At 42.5% G+C, this 25,087-nt stretch overlaps 1 protein-coding gene across 1 annotated transcript; it reads right to left on the bottom strand.

Annotated features, from left to right (window-relative positions):
- Positions 1 to 977: 977 nt before the first annotated feature.
- DKK3 (dickkopf WNT signaling pathway inhibitor 3) lies at positions 978 to 25,074 on the bottom strand. Its single transcript, XM_064426184.1, has 7 exons — positions 24,916 to 25,074; positions 23,328 to 23,465; positions 22,742 to 22,825; positions 6,531 to 6,623; positions 5,019 to 5,163; positions 2,686 to 2,842; positions 978 to 1,521 (listed from the first exon to the last, which is right to left on the bottom strand). The coding sequence occupies exons 1-7, from the start codon at positions 25,072 to 25,074 to the stop codon at positions 1,278 to 1,280; spliced, it is 1,020 nt and encodes a 339-aa protein (XP_064282254.1). The 3' UTR covers positions 978 to 1,277.
- Between the last annotated feature and the right edge of the window lie 13 nt (positions 25,075 to 25,087).

Below are 25,087 nucleotides of genomic sequence, written 5' to 3'. Positions count from 1 at the left end.
TTATTCCTCCTCCCACTGTCCTGTGCTGCCTCTTGGCCGATGTGTGTGAGGTTGGAAGTGGGTGCAAAGGGAGCAGAGAGGGAAATACCATCCCCTAGGTAGGCTACTTCATTGAACTGCCACTTACCACAGATAGAGACTGCTAAAGCATCCTTAGATCTTCTGGAAGAGAAATGAATCGTGAATTTTCCTCACACTAGGGTATTTGGAAAGGCAGAAATGTAGAGATTAAATCCGGGGATGGCAGCACCAAGAACTTGAGAATACTGTCCTTAAGAGGGCAGTATTTACAGAGAGTTAACTGCTCTCATGGATATGTTTTTAAATAGGAAAGTAAGAGTGGCATTTAATTCCTTCTCTTTGTATAGATGGGGCTGTCTAAAGCACATTTATTGTATTTGGGATAGAAAGGGAGGGTAGACCCAGTGAACTCTTAGAGACGATGTCTGTGTGTGTGTGTTGGTGTGAGAATGGGTTGTAGAATCCATAAACCAAAACTAAGATCGTTTTGAACAATGAAATATTATCCTCCCTGTTTATAGCAATAATGGCTATTAATTATTAATTCTGGTACCCAAGGAATTTATTGAAAAGCCTTCTTACACCAGAAGTGGGGAAAGGTGTGCAGATTGGTAGCACAGTCTTACACCTGCTCTTGTTATTGGTGGTCTGCTGTTCCTAACTAGACAGGAGCAATTGGGATTATTTGGGAAGAAGCACCATGAGAAGTTCCTTGGCTGGAACCGCACATCTTGTTTAACCATGTGCAAGAACAGATGGTGAAATCTATCAGAAAACCATTAATAGTGGAGGAGCCATGGTACCAAACTGGTGAGACAGCTGGTAGCTGGGGAGTTTGGGGATCAGATTTTACTCTTAGCTTGCTATTGATTTTTTAAATCAATGACCTTTTAAGATGGTAAAAATAATCACTTCTATAGTTACTAGCAACTTAAAATGATTTATGCTTGTGCGTATTTTTTAATGAGTACAAGTACGAAGAAGTTTATTTCTGACATACAAGAGGAAAGTACAAATCCAGAGGAGCACTCCTATGGTTCCCATTTGGCAGAAGGTTTGAAGGCAGGGACTGAATGAATTCCACAGTAGCATGAATTCCACAGGGACATGCAGGTTTGGTGCACAGAGAAGAATGCTCCTTGAAGACCTTCTTTATTGCACTTCTATCCAGTAGTGTGTGTTCAGGATTCATACAAGCAATATACTAAACAAAAAAAAAATCTAGAAATAACTAACTAAACCGGGTGCTTTGGGTTTTAGATTTCATCTCCCAAAACCAGCTCTTGAGCTGACTCAGGCTCAAGTTTCAAACCTGCTTGGTCCTCCAGGCTTTCTAATTCTCTGCGCACTTCCTGGATGACACTGCTCTCCTCATAATCAGAGAGGAGATCTTGAGGGATCAGGCTGAGAAAGGGCATCTCATCCATGACTAAGGGATCTTCTTTTTCAGTGCGCTGCGTTTCATTGGCAGACAGCTGACACACAGATGTAGTGCTGTGGCTGTTGGGGAAAGGCACATCTGGTCACACAGTACAGCAGTTTGTGTTCTGCTACTCTGTGAAATTCTCCATTCCCTCCATATGAAAACATGCTAAATGCACAATGCATCTACCCTAGCTGGCTTCACAAGCACCTGATTGTTACACGCTTGACAGCTGGTGAGTTATAAATGTGATTTCCACAAACAGAAATCCTAACAGCACAAAATGTTTGATCCTGGTAAACAACAGCAGTGTTTACCTCAAAATAAACAGGTAACAAAAAAAAAGTCACTTGAATCTTCAAATTCAGATAGAAACTTCTGGACAGTTCAGCTATGTTCACACCCCAATTAATTTCTGTGTTTCTGTATCCTCATCTGAAACATTGTTCTTACTAGACCTGATATTTGCTGACAGACCTTCCCTGAGGTTAATGGTGCAGTAACAAAAATTTTGGTGCTGATAGGATGGGATCAGCTCTGCTTGCTTCTTTAGATGACATTTATGAAACAAAATGTTACCCAATTCCTTTTCATGCATGAAAAAACATAGAGTTGGACAGAGAAGAGAGAAATATTAATCTGCATCTCTATCCCAGCTATGATGCCTTGTTGGAAGTTAATATGGTGCTGGAAGTGTAGGAGAAAACTTGGAGAGTTTATTTCACAGAAAACATTGGTTTTCTAAAAATGCTTTTAGCAAAACTGAGATGATCTCACTTTCTGAAAAAGAAGTTGCTGACAATACAAATAACTCCTTTTAAAGAAATATTAAAAGCATGACCTATGAAAAATTTGTATTAAAATTCCTGTAACATATCTTACTTTCTAAAACAAGCAAAAATCTGACAGAAGCCCAGTCTCACATAGAGAATTGGTGGACAGGGACTGTATGCAAAGAATGAAATTGGAATGATGCATTTCAACAGCTGGTAGCACTGACTGATTAAAAAGCAGTACCAGCCTCATTAATTCACACACTTAATTCACACTGGATTAATGTGTTGCCAAACTCAATTAGGCACATCTGTGTGGGACAAAGCAAAAGGTTTCAATGTTACTGATGAGAAAAACTGTCAAAACTTTTTCTAGCGAGGCAGAACCTGCGAGTTCTGTAGCTATTGAGCACAGAAACAGGCCCCTCTAAAGTGCCAAGCAACTTGTTTGCCCAGCTTTGTGCTCACCTCTGAGGCTGGCAGCTCAAGCCACTGGCACAGGGGCACTGCTCCAGCACTCCATCGGGCTCCAGGTCCCAGGTGATGAGGTTGAGAAGTCTGTTTGAAGGATCATGGCAGGGCTCACCTTCCTCAGGTAAGGGTGTGCACACAGGAAACAGAAGCTCTGCAGGCCAAGGGAAAGGCATTTTAGGAGAAGTCCTTAGCTGTCTGCTAAACTGGGGTGACCCCATGTTTAATTCTGCATGCAAGATATAAAAAGACAGGCTCAACCTCTTTTCAAGTTCCCTTACGTGACAGGGAGCCATAACCATGTTTTTTCCACCAAGGGGGAGTGAGACATTTGAAGTTCATCCTTAATGAGCAAGATCAGCTTGACTCAGAGACTGCTGTCAAGGCAGTACAGCACAGCTCCATCCCTTGGAGATTCCAAACTCTTGTAATCCCAAGAAAACTAACATTACAGGGAATCCTTTGCAATGAGTAGCACTAATGGTCTGAAATCTGAATAGAGACATCTCTATCTTAAACTCTGTTATTTTTTTCTATTTCTTTGCAGAGGCTGCAAATACACGGCAACTGTTAGAAACTAATGAGATCACAAAAACTACAACTGAGATATTTATTTTATCAGTTCTGCTGTGGGCAAAGCTGTCTGATGGCATCTGGGCCTCGGCACCCTCATTTCTACACAGGGCTGAATTTCAGCCTATGTAAGAAATTATTAAGAAGGCTGTGTCCTTTGGGTTTCCTCATGTCAGTAGCTCCTAGTCTCAGTCTGGAATTCAGCTCTTCCAGATGTTCCTAGAAAACCTCCCTTCTTCCTCTTGTCTTCAGTCACTTCATATGGCAGGATGAAACATGAGAAGAATTCAAACTCTAAGTTTTTAAATCAGATTGGGTCAAAACCCACATATATGTGTATGCATGCAGAGACACATGTGCTTTAATGTACATGACCTATCAGTTCCCAGTTTCAAAACATTATATACTGAGCAGCAAATACTCCACAGTTTGCTACAGTTTTATATAAAAATGCACATCTTTATTAGAACAATCATTTGCAACTCTCTAGTGATGGAGAAAGGCCTTGAGGTTAGGCCTAACCTGAAAAACCCTGCCCTGCTAAAGCAGACAGCCACGGGGAATAAAAATTCATTGTTATTAATCAATAGCATTATTTTATGTTCTAACAAGTGTGTTCTATCAATATTCATCAATATTCTTACCTACTGAGATATATATATATATAAATTTTTCTCAATAACTATGTATTTTGTTCCTTCCTAACCAAACTTACTTAGCACTGAAGGTCCACTATGTAATACTCAACATCAACATGGGGAAGCTGAGCAGATCCTCTTCACTTTTAAATGGTGCTGGAGCTTTCTCCTTTGTTTTCCTGGAATGCCCTGCAGCCTGATCCAGCAGCAGGGTGGAGAGTGGGACAGGCCCAACCCAAGGTGTGCTCTGGCTCACAGCAAGGAAAAAAGCTAGGGAAGTGTGTACCTGGTGTAGGGAGCTGGCTGGAATTGTGTCCTGTCACTACTAAAATAACTGTGATAAATTAATTAAATAATAAATTAAAAATAAAGAAATAAAATGAGAAATAAAATAAATAAATAGATTTAAAAAGTGAATAAAATAATAAAATAAAGAAATACAATTTAAAAATAAACAAATAAATAAATAAAGAATAAAGTAAGTAAACTGTGATAAATGCAGTGAGAGCTGGTGGGTATAAAACAGCAGAAGAAACTGGACCCAAATCAAACAGGATTGGGGACTGATCCTTGTCCTCTGTGCTCCCTCCTGTAAATGAAGTTTCCCATTCCCATGTGGACTGACAACATGATCTGGGACATCATTCCTCAGTGTATCTGGCTGCCTGGTCACCACTGCATGGTGTGATGCCCTGGAAGGCCCACATGAAACTCGGAGTATGAAATGTATCTGCAGCCTGATTCTGATGGGCTGCCTGCTGAGAGGAAGGTGAAGCCACTTTCAGCCAGCTCATTAACTTCTGCACATTTGTAATTCTATCATTTTTGCTCAATTGTGTGTAAATTTGACACAGAACTCCCCTTTAGAAATGTGCATTTTTGTGCTTCTGCTGCTGGCCTCATCTCTAGTGTGCAACAGGCTTTGCTTTCACCAGCATGCATCCCATCAGGCTGTTTCTCACTCCTAATTCTATCAAAGTTTTCTTCTTTCAGTGCATTCCACAGGCCAAGGGATAACAACCTGCTGATTCTGCAGAGATTTAACCACTTCCCCCGGGCTAAAAAGAGCCAAATACCAAGGCTCCTGCAGGCTGAGATGACAGGACAGAGGCCAGTTACCTTTGTGAAAAGCACAGCACGTGCCAGGGTTGCAGTCGTGCTGGGTCTCACAGATGGTGCCGTTCTCCCCTCTGGAAGAGGATCTCCTGCACTGGCCCCACACGCAGAGCTGCTCCCCACAGCACTCCACATCCCGTGAGCAGGGCTGCCAAGGGCAAAGGCATGGGATAAACCTGGCACTTCAGCACTCAGCACATGGCACCTCACACAGCTGCGCTCAGAACTGGGCCCTGGGCCTGAGCACCACAGTGAGTACTTTAAATAGATCTCATATTGCCACTGTTTAAGCAGAACTGCTCAATTTCTCAACTGAAGCACACCTGGAACTACTGCCAGACAGGAACCTCCACAGCAGAGTAGCAGCACTCCATCCAGCCTGGCCTTGGGCACTGCCAGGGATCCAGGGGCAGCCCCAGCTGCTCTGGGCACCCTGTGCCAGGGCCTGCCCACCCTCACAGGGAACAATTCCTGCCCAATACCCCATCCATCCCTGCTCTCTTACAATTTACAGCCATTCCCCCTTATCTGTCACTTCATGCACCTGCAAAATGTCCCTCTCCAGCTCTCTTGTAGCCCCTTTAGGTACTGAAATGCTGCTCTAAGCTCTCCCTGGGCTCCTCTCTTCTGCAGTCAAGGGAAACAAAAAATTAATAAATGAAACGTCATCAATGGAGAACATTACTGATTTTTTTCCCATTGTCAAATGCAGTCAGGAATTTACAATTTTTTCAGAAGAATTGTTTTCAAAGAGCAAAGCAAAAAAAAAAAAGTCTTACTAAAATCTGTTTTTCAGTTGTAGTAAGAACCAGACCTCATTGGTAACCAAGAATCTTTGAAAAAAATCTCTCTGAAAAAAATCTCTTTGTGAATTTCTAGCTAAAGGTTGCTTTGTATGACAATTGCCCAGTGTTTCAACTACACACGCCTAAGAAATCAACGTAATAAAAGCCATGTGTGTCACTTTGTTTCCTTTTTTAGGTAGTCTGATTAACAGTCTTAAATAGTCCTAGCAGGTCAGCATTTCTGCAGCTTTTTCCCGTCTGTGTAAAGCCCCATCTGGGCAGCCATACAAAACCTGTATTTCTTTTCCAGTGGATCCCACAGGAAGTGCTTAACACAGGGCAAAGAGCAGGACTACACTGGCACTACTAAGACCTGCTAATTAAAGAGAAAAATGCTCTGTAGCTGTCAAGGTTCTAGGTCAGGGAATTGATCCCACCTCCTTCAGCCTGAGCTCACTTTCCAACACAAGAGTAGCTAGGATCCAGTTTTTACTTTCTCTATCCTACAAGTGTTCTGCTGAGAACTGAAAAGAAAAGGTGGGGAGGGGGATAGGTGTTGGGCCATCACAATCTTGATTTTTAATTACTTGCTATTAACAGGAAATTTTTTTACCCTCATGCAGAAAGCTTTGAAGCTTCTTTCCTGTCAATTTTGACTTGCTGACATCAGCAACAATAAATTCCTGAGTTTCTAAAGATCACATGAAATCCCATCTCATTCAGTACTTACTGTGTGCTGGGGCTTGCAGAGCTGACATTTGTATTCCAAGGTGGAGAACTGGCAATACTTCCCTGGTTCACAGTCTTCATCAATGATACACTCCTGGAGAAAAGGATAAAAGAGTGATTTACCAAAAAAGCTCTTCATTGATTATATTTCTTATTTGGGAATCAAGACAAGAAGCTTGCTGGGGTTCTTTGTTCATTCACAGCTCTGTAACAGACCAGTGCCCTCTCCCTGGCTTATCTAAACCCTCTGGCCTCAAATTGCTGGGTGGCTTCACTTCCTGAGCCCCTGGCAGTGAGGAGAACACAGAGAGTGAGAGTGATATATTTTTGCATCCTCATGTCTGGTTCACAGGGAGGGGGTGTTTTCCCATCTAATGGTTACCTCTCAAAAACTTTTTGATTAACCCTCTTCTCTATTTTTTTTTCCTCCAGGATGGAAACAATTTAGTCAACAAAAGAATAACTCATAGCACTGTTCCGAGTCACCTGTTTGTGACCTGTCCAGCACTGGTTTGTACCACTCTTAGTGAAAAGGAAAAAGGAAAAAAAGAAAAAGGGATTACACAAAAATCCCTGAATTCTCTGAAGTAAGCACTTGACTGCTCTTTGGCAGACACTAATCTCACTTGCTGAAGCAAATCACCTGTGCAACCTCTACTGAAAGTTCCCACTAAGCTTCTCCTTTTCTTCAGATCTCTTCCAGATTCAGCCTTTAGGGGGGTTCTTGCCCTGTGAGAGGCAAGGCTGCTCTGCAGGAATCAGCCTTGTCTAAGTTACCCATTCTGGCCACCTCAGATGTTTTCCAAGAGATTACTACGTTCATTTATGTGCAAATTCACAGAATCACTGGGGTGGAAGAGACCTTCAAGATCATCGAGTCCAACCCAGCCCCAACACCTCAACTAAGCCCTGGCACCCAGTGCCACATCCAGGCTTTGTTAAACACACCCAGGGATGGGGACTGCACCACCTCCCTGGGCAGCCATTCCAGAGCTTTATCACCCTTCCTGTAAAAAACTTTTCCCTAATATCCAACCTATATTTCCCTTGACACAACTTGAGACTGTTTGATTACTCAGAACACAGAACAGAAGATAAACAGTCTGGGGCCTGACTCTTTTCCAGTCCACAACTCAACATTCAGGTTATGTGTTTATAATTCAGAAGGAGTAATTTTAGCTGTTTGAAGGAATTAGTATAACCAGGTCTATGCTGCTATAAATTATTGCAATGTTTTTCTACTTCATTATCCCAATACTGTGTGTGGTTGGGTTTTTTTGGTGGTGGTTTTTGTTGTTGTTGTTTGTTTGTTTGTTTGTTTTCTTTTCTGTTGCTACATAATCAGGTGGACCAAAATGCAAACATCCAAATGCTATGCAGTATGTTGGAGGTTTTGTGGCTCCAAGTGAGCAGCCAGCCTCCTCTCTTCAGCAGCTATGCCCTTCTAGGCCAGCTTTGTGTTTGTTGCTTTGTCAGCTGCTTTTATGAATGCCCTGTATAAACCATACCCAGAACAGACTGTTTCACTCCTGTTCCATCCCCTTTCAGGCAAACAACCAGGTCTCACTGTAGTCAGGTTTTCCACTGTCCTTCTCTACAAAGGAGAAATCTTGCCATGATTGCTCTAAGCTCATGGAATAATTCTAGCTCTAAAACACCTAACACTAAAGCTGCAATTCTCCAGCTGCTGCTTTCTCCTGAATTAATGAGTCCCACACCAAAAAACTTTTTCCCCTTACTGAATTGCGTCCCACCACTTCAGACATTCAGTTTTATGAGAGTTTCCAGTCAAGGAAAAAAAATCTCTTTGTGGTTTTCTTTCTGGCATGGCAAAGGCACTTCATGTGTGCTCTGTGAAGTTGTGTGCCACACTCCACACCAATTTACCCCACCCAGACACCCAGAGTTAATGCAGAGCTCAGTTGTGCTTACATGCAGATGTGTGACCATATCCTCTTTTAATTATTTATTTTTCCTTATTTAATCAGGCAAGGACCTTTTCTGATTCAGCTACCTTTAGACAGAATAGTTGCTGGACAAGGAGCAAATCTGAACTCCTTCATCAGCTGCAGCAGATTCTGAACAATCCATTTTTTCCTGGAATTGCAAAACTAAATTATCTCTCAGAATATTTTGTCATTGCAGGAGCAACTGGGTAAACTGAGAGAGGGAGTGCTGGCTTCTGATGTGCAGCAGAACATACAAGTTGGGCAGATAACTTACAGACAGAGTTAGGCACACTGATAATGATGTACATCTCTCTGAAATCCAGTTTGGTGTACTAACAGTTAATGCTGTGGCAAAGGAATAGGCTGTTTGGGAGTAATACAGAGTGGAAGCAGCACTGCCTATTTATTAATGGGTGTACTGGGACCCACCAACAACAGAGGCCAGGATGGAGAATCCCATGCCATGTACCTGTAAGGGCACACTCAGCATTCTGTGGATTCTTATTATAATATTGTTCTCTGCAGTGAATATCCTGCAGCACCTGGAAGCTATTTGGGCACTACGATCTGTTCCAAAATCAACAGGGGAAAAAAAAAAAACCAACAAAAAAACCCACCAAAAAAATGAAAATCATGGAAAAGGTTCCTAAGTCGTCTCAAACAATTGCTGCTGAAAGAAACTTATGGTTTCTTGTCTTTGGTAGATCATGTCAAAGATTATTTCTTTCCTAAAGAAAGGTCAGTGTCCATTTTATTTGAAAATAAAGCAGTAAGTGATGTTGGTGATAGCTGAACGTGGCAGCTCGCAGACGCTGAAACTGGGGCAGGTCTGAGTGTGCAGGCCAGAGCTGCTGGGACAAGCTTTGACAGGAACACTTTCTCTCAGGCCCTTGCACACACGTGGAAAGGCACAAAATAAAATAATTTTCTCTGTGTGATGTACCAACCTGCAGCACTGGGCTGGAAGGTGCTGCAGGCAGCTCTGCAGACTGGGCTGGCTGCTGGACTGCATCCACCCCACCCCGGGGTGGATCACATCACCCTCTGCCCACACCAAGGAGGATCAACAGGGACAAGCCAACAATTTCTCATTTCAAGTCATGAAAGCAAGACACAAAGGCCAGAGTTAACCAGCTTTCATACAGAAACCCACTGTCTTTGGCAGTGTTCATCTGGCTTCTGTGCCTCACTATGGCAGTACATTTAATGCTGTTTTGCTGGTGATACAGTATGTACTGAAATAACACTCATTTTGCTTTGATCTTTTCCCCCTTAATTCTTAATTAAAACCCTAATTGTAGACTAAAAAGTATTCTGATAATGTCTAACCTTCAAAATTGACTCATTGATTTTAAATTCACAACTGGCATTTGATTTGTCCATTCCCTCTCCCCACTCACACTCACCCTGCCTCCACATGCTCAGAAAGTTCTTCTTCAAAGATAACTTTAAACAAAGCTCTTCACTATTAATTTCTTCAGCTAATATTTGTCAGGGACTGTCTTGAGTGAGACTATCTCTCCTGGGATCTTTACTCTTTAGTTTAGAACCCAAGAAAGCAGAGGAAGGCATGACCATGACTTAATATGTTTCTGTGGTTCTCTGGCATGGGAACACTGAGAATCAAGCAAGAGAACCCCTTTTCCCCTCCCAGTGTAATCTACATGGCTCAGTTTGCTGGCATACTGTGATCCAGGTAAAATTTGTGCCTATAAACTTCTGCAGGAGCTGAGGAGAGAGGCAGGATTGTTTTCTGCACAGCTGGTAAGCCAAAACAGCCCTTCCAAAGCGTTCATTCCTAACCCTCCATGTGTTTCAGGTGCCCAAGCCATGAAGTGTAGAGGCAATAATCAATAATTTTGGAGAGCTGAAGAAGTTCTGCCATCAGAAACACAACACAGGAAGCAATGCCACTAGAGCAATTGTGGCAATTAGAAAATGAGTTTTAGTAACAACCTTGGAAACGCATGGGAGCACCCTCTCACTGTATTTCAGGACAACTGTCCTCCAAAAGCTTCTCTGAACAAAAGCCCCTTTACAAGTTTATTAAATATATAAATACAAAGCAATTCCTTTTTCAAAAAACCTACAACTCAGGAAAAACTGAGTGTTAGCCTCCATAAACCACAGCTACAGATCCTTCCCAAACATGCCAGAGCTCACCCAACCGCACCCGTGAGACAGCAACAATTCCAGCTGTGGCTGCAGTGCCATGTTCACAGTGGAACTGACATCTCTCAGAGGTGAGTCCTTCGAAGAGTTAACATTTCTGTGTTTACAAATCCCCTTCCAGGTTTTGTTTCAATTTCTGCAAGTTGTTTCACGCAGGGCTGCTCTCCATTACTGCAGCAGATGGCAAAAAACTGCTGAGTAGTAAGGAAAAAAAAGAAGCATAAAACCTGTTTTATATCCTACATGTATTTTTAAAAAAGGCAGAATTACATATAATGGAATATTGTTTTATGAAAATTACTACCTTAATTTGAAATGCAGTAGCATTCCGGTTCCTAATCTCTCAGTTGTCTAGACAGGGCACATAATACATTTGTCTTTAATGAGATACGTATTCATTTGCCTTGAAATACCTCAAAACCTCTGTAATACTTTCCAGCAGTGCAAGTCTTTCACTGCTGTCCTGCCAAGCACACAACACTCATAAAACTAGGAACTTCTGTAAAAAAACAGACGTCCTAAAAAGAGCAGACATGAGCTGCAAGCTGTGTTGGGGGTCAGTGCTGTGGGGAAAGCCAGCTCTTTGGGTGGCTGCTCAACAGGAATGTGACTGCTGAGCTCAAAACCAATAAACAACAGAAAACAAATCCCTAGGCTTTGTCTTGAACTTCCCCATAGAGCTAATCTCATCCGATTCCTTCTCCCCCATTTCCCAGAAACATTTTATTTGGAAAAACTTCATTGCGGGTTCTCCACATGCCACAATATAAATGGAGGCAAAGTATGTCTACATGACATAACTGAAAGTGGCCTGAAGGCACCTGAGCTTGGCCTTAGGTACCAAAAGCAACACAGCCACGTTAGCCTTAACATGCTGTCAAAAAGGGAATTATTGAGGCAGGCTGTGATCCCCAATAAACTGCCCACCACCAGTGTAAGAACTGCATCCCTTTCTACACTACCTGCTTATTCCCACCACACAAACAGCGATCCTGTCACTGATCAGACCCTTATGCAGCTAATGCTCAATGTCCAAAGAGGAAAAAAAAAAATAAAATATAATCTTATCCACAGCTTCAAGGAATTGACTCCAATGAAAGAAGAAACTACAACCCAAAGAAACAAAGCCAAAATATTCCTGGCAAATGCCTCAGAATAGTGAGAAAAATGGTGCCTAGGTGCTCTCAGATCATGCTCTGTTCACTCTTGGCCAAAATCTCTCTGAATGCCTTGTAATAATTTAATAGCAGGTCACTCTGCAGAAGCAGCCACTTAATTTTCTTCCCTCACCTTTTTTCCCTCAGTAATAACAAACTGATCTTGGCAGGACTACCAGCTTCTGCAAATGCTCTCGTGTAGGAAACACAGAGCCAAGTACTCATTTCAATCTATTTTGCAATGGTATCAAAGAGGGCACATGAGAACTATCCTAATTTAGTAGAAAACCCTCATAAATCATATATTGGTCAGGTAATTAACTTAGTCTGGAAACTAAGAGCTATCTAACATGGAAAGAAGAAAAGGACTGTGTCTGTGTGTGTGTATATATATATATATATATATATTTATGTGTATGTGAGGTCAAAATACATGTTTATAAATAAAGTTTTCCTAATGAGTTTGCAATTAATGGTCCTAAGTGAGAAATGCATCTACCTGTGGATCTGTTGATGGGAGAACAACAACTCTTTGATAACCAGGAGATGTGTCTAAACACTCGTGGTGTGAGAGACCCTGGGTTTTATTCCAAATGTCCTGAGCTCCAGCAGCAGTTGTGAAGCCACTGTGGGGCTGTGCCACAAAGCTCTGAAGTGCCACTTTCTGTGAGCAGCAGTGACCACACAGAACACAGCTTTGAGACAGTGATGCTCCCCAGGAGCTGAGTTTGAATGCAGGCTGCTCTTGTCTCTGCAACTGGCAGCTAAAAAGTCTCTGTGATTCACTACTGAACTATGGCAGTTTTGCAAATCTGTAAAAGCAAAACAACGCAGACTAGCTGTACACAGTGAGGATGTGAAACAGCTGGATGAAAAGAAAAGCCTTTGAAAACAAGATTTCTGTACTTAATAGCTGCTGGCTAATCTTCACCACCAAATTAAGTGTAGCACACTGAGAGTAAGATGTTGACCTGTGCCCCATCCCTCACCGAACTGATTTCAAATCCTGAATTTTATGGGCTTTGTTCCTTTATAATAAACTTTTTTTGTAGTCTACAGTTTCAACAGACTTACTAATTCTGTTTAAGGTACCAGCCAAAGATAATAATACTGGAACAGAAGTACATTGGTAAGGATCCACATTCAATGGATTTTTCCCATGTCAGAGCTGACAGTGTAGGAGACTGCTTTTACTATAGAAGAAATGGAATAGTTTATTTTATGAGCCGTAGATGGAAGAAGAAGGGGTTTGAATTACAGAAACAGCAGTGAAATAAATCATCTCCAGCACACAAGGATTTTGGGAACAAGAGATCCATGTCTGCCTAAGGATGAAATAGGCATTTGGGTCATAGGTGTTGACTCTTTGAAGCTTTGTCAAGACCTCCTCTTTGGGGCAATTGTTGGGATTACAAAAGAGCCTCTTTTATTTTATTATTCCCTTAATTTAATTTTCCATCTGAAATCATGTGCCTAGAGGATATTGACAACATGAGATGATGACTGTTCATGAATATTCATTCCATTTCCTAAACAAACACAAATGAGAAAGAAACAAAAAACATTTCTTGTGCACAAGAGTCTTCAGCACACTCTTTTTGTCCTTCCAAAAGGAACATAAGAATATGAATGTATTGCAGATTTCCACCATGTATGAAGTCCAAGACAAACACCTACCAGGGGACCAAAACTTTCCATTGCTGACAGATTTCCTGGACCCAGGAAAACCACTAAGGCTCCCCTTTGCCTGACACCATGATGTCAAACTCTCTACATGTCCTAAGATACTGCTTCTCCCCCTGGACTTTCTAAGGGAAGAAGTTTGAGGGATTCCTCATGTGATATAAATTCAGAAGGAGGCTCTGAGTCATTTCCACACAGAATAACAAGTAAACAGATCCAGAACTCACACCCCACCCTGTGTGCCTTTAGTACAATCATGCTGCATTATAATATATAAGGCTGGAAGAGAGAAGGGGACTTGTTATGAAGGTGAGGATCAGCTCAGGTAGGATAGGGGAGGGGGACCCTCTGTGTAAGCTGCAGAGGTGAAGGACCACGAGATGTAATCACCAGCGTGGTGTCCCTCAGTGCTATCAGTGACTCAGCCTCTCACAGGCCAGCCAGACACTCACTCCACAAAAGAAGCCAAAATGCTCTTTGTGAATCACATGGGAGGACAAAGTCGAGACTCATTCAGCTGACACAGAAATTCATTTCTTGAGGCACTGCATTTCAAACTACTATTCTACAGAGCTTCCTTCCTTCCTTCCTTCCTTCCTTCCTTCCTTCCTTCCTTCCTTCCTTCCTTCCTTCCTTCCTTCCTTCCTTCCTTCCTTCCTTCCTTCCTTCCTTCCTTCCTTCCTTCCTTCCTTCCTTCCTTCCTTCCTTCCTTCCTTCCTTCCTTCCTTCCTTCCTTCCTTCCTTCCTTCCTTCCTTCCTTCCTTCCTTCCTTCCTCCCTCCCTCCCTCCCTCCCTCCCTCCCTTCCCTTTTGCCAAACCTTTCATGAAACACAACTAAACAGAAACAACTTCAATTCACCACTTTCCCTCAATTTCCATGGTTTAGCTTAATAAATCATAGTGCAAAACACCATCAAGCTGGACTGGTAGCATCTCACATCTCTTCCTCACTCCACACAAATGCACAGAAGGCTGAGCAATCACCCATCACATTCATTCTCTCTCCTCCTTCTCACTGGTATAAAACCAGTATCATTTTACAGATTTTGTAGAATCTAACCCTCCTCAAGTCCAGGCAAAGATTACATAAGACTTAGGCTCATCATTTATGGAACCATGCTATTGGGCCACAGCAAATTCTGCCACCTTACCTATGACAACACAGATGTAAGCAGCTTTAACCCATCTATCTGCATCCTCTGTATCAAGCTCAACCATTCCAAGATTGTAACAGATGCAAATAAAAGATTTTTTAAAAATACCTCTGCAATACATCCAGTGCTGTAGCCTGTATTTCCTAAAGCCTTAGCTACTGTTACCCTTACAACTCAGCTGTGGTTACCCTTCCAGCTAAGGCTTGCTGCTTAATTAGATAACATGGTTTCAGTTAAAATCTCAAATAAGCAGCTGCTGGAGACAATGGATTAAGTCATGTAATCACAACCAGTGGAAAAAAATTTCTCATTTGCCTTAAAGCTTTTCCTCTCATGATTAATTTGCTACATGTGTATGGCAAGGGGAAAGAAACACTGGTGAGGAACCTTCAATAAAGAAATCATGGTTTCTGTTTTCTGTGAGTCAGGGAAACAAAACTATGTAGTACTAACAGATATTCCAAAAGTCTTCATTAGCCAATCCAGTCTATGCCTGTGTTTAGAATTGTTAAGAAATTTGCCAGATCCTCATGTGCTGTAATGTGGTATTTCTATTCCAGCTAAACCCCAAAGAAAAAGAATATTTTTATCAGGTTGCCTGAAGAGTCACCTCACCGTTTTTCTCTCCCTGGACTGTTATCCTTTGAGTGGTTAAATACTGAATAGAGAAAGCTCTTCTGGAGATAGATTTCTCCTCACCAAAAATGCCCTGTCACTGTAATACAGTGACAATGCCTATACACGACTTAAAATCAAATTCAAAATAAAATCAAAATTCAAATAAAAAGTAACCTTTTGCTGTTGCATCAGATTGCTTGCCTGGAAATCTAAGCCACCATTTAAGAGGGAAAAAAAAGAAAAAAAAAAAAGAAAAAAAAAAGTGATACTGATCTGTGTTCTCTGACCACGGCTGGTTGTGTTTTCAGACAGAACACCTGCCTGGCTTGCCTCACCTCTCAGCAAAAGGCACCTATATATCACGAGATCACAAAATTGCCACTAGCCCACATAAAAGATTCACTTTTCTGAATGGATGTTACCATAAAAGAGAAGAAAACCCCAAACATTTCTCCTAGAATAAACAGATCGATCTAGGAGCGGCAGAAAGCAAGATCAGTAATGGTGATTTGTTTTTATATCTCCCTTGGACATGATCTATAAAATGCAATTGCACAGCCCTGGATCCCCAAACTCAGCATGTTGTGAGTGGGAAAACTGAACCAAACCCAGGGAAAAGGCAAACAGCCTCCCTCTGACTCGCACTGCTCCCTTACCACGGCTTGCTGGCAGAGGAGTTGTGGCAAGCGGCGTGCAAACAAGGGAGAAGCAGGAACCTTCACTCCTCCCTGTACATGGAAAGCTTCAGACAAGGCAGGACTTATTCCCACAACCCCAACAAGAATGCTGAGAGCTTCAGAAGGGGTGCATGGACACTGGTGAAGCACTGGCTGGAGAGGGAGTTTTGTACCCTTCAGGAGAACTCACTGGTTTACCAACCTTCTCCCACCAACCATGCCCAGAACATTGAATCAGCTCTAGGCACTGCCACTGTCTTACAGTGACAGGGCATTCCTGGTGAGGAGAAATCTATCACAAGAAGAGTTTTTTCTCATCAGTATTTAGTAACTCAAAGGATAACAGTCCAGGGAGAGAAAAACGATGAGGTGACTCTTCAGGCAACCTGATAAAAATATTCTTTTTCTTTGGGGTTTAGCTGGAATAGAAATACCACATTACAGCACATGAGGATCTGGCAAATTTCTTAACAATTCTAAACACAGGCATAGACTGGATTGGCTAATGAAGACTTTTGGAATATCTGTTAGTACTACATAGTTTTGTTTCCTTGACTCGACAGAAAACATACCAACTTAAATTAAAGTAGACTAGCAGAAAATATGAGAGAAATCCTAGTCACTCTTTTAGCACTTTTTTTTCATTACTAACCAAGCAAATTTACTAAAGTTACCTACACTGCTTCAGACTCCCAGTGATATAAAGGAGAGCAGGATTTGATACCTTTAATTAGGAGTAGCCCCTTGTTTCTCCTGCCCCTGGTAAGGTCTGGCAGCTGCTCCCACTGCTTTTTTGCTCAGGGTCAGTGAGCCCCAGAGCTGAGTGAGTGGGAACTGAGTCTCACTGCTCACACCGTGGCCTCTGCACCCTGCAGGGTCACACAAGCCCCTGATGTCTGTGCTCACTGTCCACTCCTGCTGCTCTGTGTGCACACACAGCTTCCCACACAGCCTTCCCAGAGAGAAAACCAGCCCAGGGTGGGCCAAGCCTAGCAAACCAAGATGTGGACCCTGAGGAGTGTGTCAGGCAGCTGGTAGTTACAGGGATTTCCCACCTTCCTCCTCGGAGAAGTTTCTTTGTCCAGGTTCAGACTTGACACTTGTATTTCAAACTCCTCCTGTCAGGTCTTTCCATTCACTGAGGCTAACATTCAGATTGGTTTTTGGCCATAGCCCAGTGAACATCAGATGACTGTCTAAACCACTGGGTTTAGATACTCTGTGACGGGCAATAAGGCCATCCCCTCATCCATGACCTAAATTAAATCTCTTAATAGCTTTTGCATCGCTAAGGAGCATTTGCTGCTTATGGAGTTATCTGTGAAGTCTCACAGATATGCACACAGTCCATCACTCCCTCCATAAAAAAATAAGTCCTTCTCTACAACAAGATTCACAGTCTGAAAACACTCCAGATTAATAAGAGCAACTCAGAATGTTAATTGAACAATTCTTCTCATCTTTAGCTAAATCCTCTTTCTCTTTTGCATCCTCCTCCACATCATTTTCTACTCTAACAAACACAGGCTACTTGTCCCCATGAACACTTGCCCCAAAGCTTCATATTCTACATTGCCAAGACCAAAACTGGAAAGGAAACCAAAAAAGAGGGTTCAGTAAAACATTAGGAATTGGCTAAAGATGTCTAACCACGCCTATTTGAGGAGCCATGGTTCTCCAAAACAAGTACAATTTGCCTTATCTGCTCCTCCACCAAAGATTACCCAAAGGGTGGGTGCTGTGCAGAACAGAACTGCACTGGCCCAATGATTAATGGAGCAGAGCAGGCTGGACAGCTAACAGAAAAGCAGACTTAAGAGTACTAGGGAATTAAATTAGTAAGTATACAAAACCTACCAGATTTAGATATTACGTGATTTTTGGCTAGACAGAGACCTGGATTTCAACCCAGGAATGCACTTAGTGTGTCTATTGATAGTTTAAGGTTGTTGAGTGCAAGTCACCAGGGACTAAAGGTTCTGTGAAAAAAGCAACAAAAAAACTGGATCCAAATGTAGGACTGCCCAAAACAAGGGTCCTCCCTGAGATATTAGGGAGCAGAAGTCAACACCAAGATTCTGCATTTTCAAACTTCTGCCTTTGACTCCTCTCCTGCAGTGCTGCTGATGGAAAAATTGCAATTTCCATTCCATCGATTTTCCTTCTCAATTTCCAAAGCTTCCTTTCTACAGAGCACTGGTAGGAACTCCTCTCCCTGGAGCAGTAAGAGCCTCAAAGAGAGCAGCTCCAGTACATGTGGCTGAGAACATGGTTGGTGAAATCATACAGAAGGTGCCCAAAGAGAAACCAAGTGGTTACTTTGGCAGCTCTGGATATCAGCAGGGAACTGGAAGCTTGAAGAGTTGCAGCTCAACCATTTAAAACACTGGTTTTCTCTAGAAAAAGGGGAAATAGAACTGTTTTCCTTATTTTTAGTACTTTCCTGCTAGAGTAGATAAAGGCTGACAAAAGGTTTAAATGAGGCTGTTATGGAAGGGATGCCATCTGTCCTGTCTGTACAGACAAACCAGAACCTGCCAGGTCAGCCTGTAAAAGCTGTTTCACAGTGACACCTCCCTGCCCCGAGCTCCAGGAGTGCAAAGAGCAGCCTTCATCATGGAAATGGAGGCCTGGGCATGCCAGGGTCTCCTTCTAACAACGTGCTGGTGTTTAAATCCCTGAGGCAGCAGCTGCTGTGTTTGCAGCAGGTGTGGCCCCAGTACAAGTGTGCACACAGGCACTCCCTGCCTGGTGGAGGAACAGCAAGCAACCTGCACAGAACCACACCGAGGGCAGCTCTAAACACCCTCCCACAAAGAAACTTTGACCTGTGCTGTGTAACCACAGAGGAGGCACAGCCCTGCCCTCAAGAGCCTCTGCCACCAGGGGCAAGCAAAAGAATCTGCTCCACAGTGCCAAAGTGAAATGAGAAATGCATTATATTCTTCCAGTTCCCTGGTTCACTCTCCCTAGACACCAGCATCATTAAAAATCTCTTTCAAAAAAGAGAACTGAAAGCTAACAGATATACATCTATTAAAATTTGAAAAAAAAAATAACAACCTGCAAACAAACCCACAAAAAGAGGTATTGCTTTTTAAAATTATTTATCATATTCCTAGAGAGAAGAAAAAAAGCTCAGATACACTAGCTTTGAATTAGAAGAGAGAGCTTATAACAGAATAGAGAGTAAATTACTGCTCTGAACAGAAGTGAGAAGAAATGTAACTAATCTTTCTGTAGCAAACCTTACCAGTACCAGTTTTGCTTCCTTTTATTTTTCATCCTTGCTTTTCCTTGGTCAGGCTAATATATCACACCTGAAATAGGCCTAGCCAACAGGCTAGAAAAGGTTTTGATTTTCATAGGATAATGAGGAATGCTGTTATTTTTTGCTGTGCTCTTGAACTTTTGACTGGAAATACTTTATTAAATTTCAAGCTACCCAATGCTCCCTGAAGAAGCAAATTACAGAGTATTTGAGACTTAAATCCAGGAACAAATGGATGTCAAACCCTCCACAGACTTTATGCCCATCCAGCTATCTCTTGCCTGTGTTTGGCCTCTATAAAGACACAAGCCTGCTGGATTGAAGCCTGACATCCACAGGGGTGACTGCCAGCCCTCAGTGACATCTGAGAAAGTGAATGTGAGTCTGGGAATGTACATGGGGCCTCCCAGTAATGCAGTGCCTCTGAGGAACTGGATTGCATTGCCAGAAATGGCAACGAGCCCAACTCCACTTCTGGAGACTCCAAACACCCCTGGCCACAAAAGCACTGTCAAAGGAACCACCACTAACAAAGAGCAGTCTGAGGAGAATGCTGCTGTGATGCAGAGCCAGGGGGAAACAGTCTGAAAGGAAAAGTCTGTGTGTGGAGGATTTTCCCTGTGTTTCTCTAATACCTCCACTTTATGTACGTGTACAAGCTTATGTACATTTATTTACATGCTCTGCTTGTGTATGTATTGGTACCTGCTTCAGGAGCACAAGCACTGTGATTTAAAATGCAGGCACAACCTGCTTTCCACCAAGCTGCCTCTCCAGTGCTGGATTTCTCATTCCAGCCAATAAGTGGATTTATTATTGTAACGAAGACACTTCTTTGCCTTCTTGTGAGGCTCTTGTGTCATCTCTCAAAGTCCAAAAACATCACATGAAAAGCTTCCAGTGATTTCAGAGGCTTATAACTCAGCACAGAAAATAAATATAAAATGAAGGTTCCAGTTATCACAAATTACTACAGTAATGAATTACACAGAGTTTAAATTTCAGAGCACGTGGTTTGTGACAGTGCTTGGAAAATTCTTCTTTCTACCAACCAAATTCGTAAAGAGCAGGAGCTGTGGGAATCCCTAACTTGCATAAGTTAAGGCTATAAACTGAGCCCACTGAACCAGTGGAATCACTCTTCCACCACCTGTGTGAAGCCTGTGGCCTGGAGAGTGACCAGAACATGTCACAATGTCACACAAAACTTCAGGTATGAAAATTTGTATACATAGAAGTGATCTAAGGGCCCAGTGCAAAGTTTTCTGTAACTCATTTCCCAATACTTTTACCTTAAGTTTACACACCTAAGCAACAGTGCCTTCTAATTTGGACAAAGTTTTTCTTCTACTTCACAGATCTCTCCACAGCACCACTTCTTTCCTTGCTGTAACCCAAATCTTCCAATTCTTAATTGCATTACTCCTACAATATTTCTTTGCCCTTGTAATAGCAAAAGTGATTCATATTCCTCCTTCATGTCTAAAGTTTGAAAGCATTTTCAGATTTACTCCTTTTAGGCATCTCTTAGTCACATTAATTTCAGGCTCTCCTTAAACAAGGGCCAAGTACATCTGGAGGCTGCTTTTCCTCTAAGTTGGCAACCTCTAAATAAGGTGTTTGTACCGTGGGCATGCTGAAAGTTCAGAATGAGTGTGAGGGGGAAAATAAGCGTTAACAGCTCTGCTCTGCTCCTGCAGCCTGCAGGAAGGTGCTGGTGACCAAGGGGTGCAGGATGGAAGTGAGGAGGAGCTGGCAGGACCAGCTCTGGTTGTTCTTGCTTCAGAGCCACACCAAGGCTGACAAAAATCTGTATTCAGCCTTCACATCCTTCAGCTGGAGCTCTGAGCACTGTGAGAGCTCTGGATGCAGCACTGGCTTGGTCAGTGAGGCAAACTTCCAGATGGAGAATGCAGCTGTACCTTGATATATGAAGCTTATAAGGAACTTTGTATGAAACCTGGAGAAAGTTAATCTAGAAATAATTTTTACAGCTGTGAGAATGATTAGACACCACAGGCAAGCCAAATATATTATGAAACATCACTAGTGTTGCTATATTCTTCCAGTTCCCTGGTTCACTCTCCCTAGACACCAGATTAAAAATCTCTTTCAAAAAAGAGAACTGAAAGCTAATAGATATACTTCTATTAACATTAAAAAAAACACAAACAAACCCACAAAAAAAGGTATTGCTTTTTAAAATTATTTATCATATTACTAGAAAGAAGAAAAAAGTGTTGTGTTACAGTGCTAAGAAGGTTAAAAAAGTTTGCCTTTGTACACTGGGTTTGAAGATGATCACATTTGCTTGGGAAAAAAAAAACGTTTAGATTGTCTTAGTTATGCATAATCTCATTATTAAAAAGCACTGTGTGGGATGTTAATACTTTGTATAGAATCAGATGTAGTTTAGAATAGTTACAATTTATTTTATACCTTGAGTTTTCACTTAAGCTACAAGCTTTGGAAAATAGTAAAAAGAAAAAAGGTGAAGTTGCTTGTGTGTGCTATATTTTGCTACTTGCCATTTTCAAGCTTAAATAGCAGTTTAAAAACATGAGCTTGCAAGAGGGAAAACTTTAGAAAAGGGGCACTAATTGCAGGTTCTGTATCCCTTAAAATCGGAACTACTGACATAATTTTTCCATAATTACATCTAAAAAATAATTTCCATAATTCCATTTATAAAATAGTTACAGAGTTGCTTCTGTGAAAGAACTGGAGGTAAGTTCTTCTAAAAAAAGCCAGGGTATGTTGAAGTAAATCAAATCACAAACTATTAGTCAGATGAAGGCAGCCATCAGAGGAAACCTGGCAAGCCCAGACTTAGTAAGAGCACAAAAAAGAATCCATTTTGGTAAGACTATAACCAAAGAAAACCCAATTTTTTAAAGCAGTGGTATGTGCTGAATTTCTCATGTGATTGCTGATGTTTAACAAATGTACCTGTGCTTGCAAGACTCGTGTAAAGAATATACTTGTCTTTTAAACTCCCCTGAGAGTCTTTAAACAAGGGGAGGGGGATTTATTGTCCCATCTCTCTCCCTTTTCCTCAAAGTGGCATTTCATAACCAGCTGTCCATCACTGTGTTATGCTTGAAAAGCAAACAGAGCCATATGTCGTCCCAAAGATTCCTCATAAATGAATGATCTGGGGTTATTTTCAACTGTTAAAATCGATGAAGCAATATTTTAATGGAAGACAAGATCACTGTTATGCTAAGGATTTATCTACACTCACTGGAAATGGCTGTGTAACTATCTTTGCTATTCAACATTTACATTTGACAGACAAATTGGAGAGTCAAACATGTCTATTAACCACAACACTGGAACTCCATTACCAAGTCATAAAATTCCGAAGTTAAACTAATTAAAATCACAAACATTTTTGACTGCTTACCCCAATAGTTTTGCGTGTTTCAAAACATTCCAAAATTTTGTTAAGGTGAGCTCTGTCACAGCCTTCTGAGCAAGGAACCCAAAGTTTTGTTTGATTTTCAAAAGGAAAGAAACGTGCTCACTTACATGATTCCTTTTGTTTTCTCCATCTCTTATAGATGTAATAACTGTCTCAGAAAAAACTGTTGATCCAGTTTTGTTATCTGTAACCTGACACCAGAAAAGAACAAAATATCAAGCTACAGTTTTTATTAGTCCTTTGTTACTCTCAATCCTACATCCTGCAATAATTAACCCACTCCCACCCACTCTTTTCTTCCCATTTTGCTGTCACTCTTAATAAGTCACAATCTGAGGGGGAAAGCAGATGACAGAGCTACCTCCTTGTCTATTTAAAATGACACTGTAAAGGAGCCAACTGAGCAGGAGATGGTTGGGTTTTCTTTCCCCATGTAATAGCTGTAGCTGCATCCTATTTTTAGCAGGCCCTTTTTCAAAATAAATTGCTACTTCACACTAACTTTTCATGACAGGTGTCCTTAACAACGCCAAGCACAGAAGACCCAATCAAACCCCAAAGCAATTATCATCAGGAAAATTTTAACTCCAAATTATTTTGTGAATAAACACGTAAAACTGGGCTGGGGGTGGGAGGGGGAGGTTTGAAGAAAATGTGTTTAAGAGAGCTCACCATATACAAGTTTTCTCATACCTTATCAATTTCTTGATGGGTCTGAACAGTTCTGTTGCCCACTCTGGTTTCCGTGTTGGACTCGTTATGGTAGTTGGGAGGCAAGTCCTCAAAGCTGACTTCTGACAGCTTTCTTGCCCCTTCCTCTTCAGCTTCCATCTGCCCAGTGAAAAAAACATACTGAAAACAACTGAAAATTAGCAGAAATGTCACAAAAAGGACCAAGCCACGCCTCCTGTGCAGTGACAGACACTACCTGCTCCAGACACTGCCTGCAGCTGCTCTTTTCATGGGCCAGAAAAACAGGGCTGAGCTAAACCCTTGAGCTCTGGGCTGCTGAAGGCAAAGTCAGTCCCTGCGGGGGAAAAAGTGCACAGGCCAGTGGCAATTTGGTATCTGCACAGGCTGGTGTCAGTCGAGAGCCCAGCTTTCTGCTCTTCACAGAAAACCACTGAAAACTTGAGGCAGATTTTCCATTCTGACAAAGAAGAGAAAATATCCTGGTAAGAGGGAGAAACAAAAGCCCCTTGGAGTTACCAGAGGCAGCCCTGTGGCTGAGGGTGCACACATCCAGAATTTAATTCCTTGTTTCAGTTCCGGCTGTCTTTGTGGGATGAAGAAGGGTGTGAATCTTGTAAACAGCCAAGAATAAATTGTGTCCTTTTATTTGCAACCACCCTAACAGAGCTGGAGGCAAAAGCTCAACCAGGATGAACAACAGGACTTTACCCAAGACAAAATCTCTCCTTCTGGTGTGTGTCTGTTTATTTTAAATAACAGCTACAAATCTTTCTAAGTGCAAACCATTTATCTCCTAAGACTCTGCTCAAACAATTCACACTTTGCACTGCATGCAGGCAGCAATCCAGAACTGACTACAGAAAAACAGGCAGGAATTCTGATTACACCCTTAAGCATCTTTGCAGCATTGTAAAGAATGGTTTGTCTCAATGCATTTGCAGTCTAAATCAAGTGGATAACAGTGGCAGATTTCAGAAACCATCCAGAGGACAGGAAAAGGTCCGAAATCATTTAATTATAGTAAACCAAGGTCGGTTTCTGCAGCAGGTTGTCAGTTACAGGTTTTTGTAGACTAAGTATTTTTGAATGAGAGGAAAAGAGAACTTGAAAGGAAGATGCTTAACAGGTAGGGGAAAGAAAAGCACGCAAGAAAGGAGTGCAGAGACAAGGTGTTTTGACAACCATATGAGACAATGGCTTGGAGTCCGGACTCAGTTTCTGGCTTTGAAACGGATCCTGGGCAATTCTGGGCCAGCAGTTTGAGACCAAGACACGCAATTACACCACAAGCAAGCTGCTTCTCCGCACATTCTCAGGACGCTTACAGCCCTGAATCCCGGCCCGGGACACCCTGAGCTCCTGCGGCACAAAGACGCTCCCGTACCTCTTCCCTCCGCTCCTCCCCCGCCACGCACCGTCCCTTCCTCGCTCCGGGCTCCAGCCGCACGCTGGCCCGGCCCATGCCGGGATGCGCACCGGGCGAGCCCCGAGGGCGGGCGGGCACCGGGGCTCCGGCTCCTCCGGGCCATGCGGAGCGCGGCCGGGCTGCCCCCGGTACGGCAGCAGAGAGCCCCCCGCGCCCCCTCACCTCCTGCACGGCGTTGCGCAGCTTGTGCTGCGTGTCCTCCATCAGCGCCTCCACCTCCCGCAGCATCTCGCCCAGGCTGGCCGCCCGCCGCCGCCCGCCGCCCGCCGCGGGCCCGCACAGCGCGGCCACCAGCGCGGCCACCAGCGCCCAGCGCCGCATCCCGCTGGCCCTC

The sequence above is a fragment of the Passer domesticus genome, chromosome 6 (genome assembly GCF_036417665.1).
Source record: "Passer domesticus isolate bPasDom1 chromosome 6, bPasDom1.hap1, whole genome shotgun sequence".
Lineage (NCBI taxonomy): Eukaryota > Metazoa > Chordata > Aves > Passeriformes > Passeridae > Passer > Passer domesticus.
This window is presented reverse-complemented; position numbering and strand designations above follow the sequence as displayed.

Coding starts and splice junctions, on each gene's coding strand:
- DKK3 (XM_064426184.1), bottom strand. CDS start 25,074: ATGCGGCGCTGGGCGCTGGTGGCCGCGCTGGTGGCCGCGCTGTGCGGG. Junction 23,466..24,915: donor TGCGCAACGCCGTGCAGGAG/GTGAGGGGGCGC, acceptor TTCACTGGGCAG/ATGGAAGCTGAAGAGGAAGG. Junction 1,522..2,685: donor TTGAGCTGCCAGCCTCAGAG/GTGAGCACAAAG, acceptor TTTCCCCAACAG/CCACAGCACTACATCTGTGT.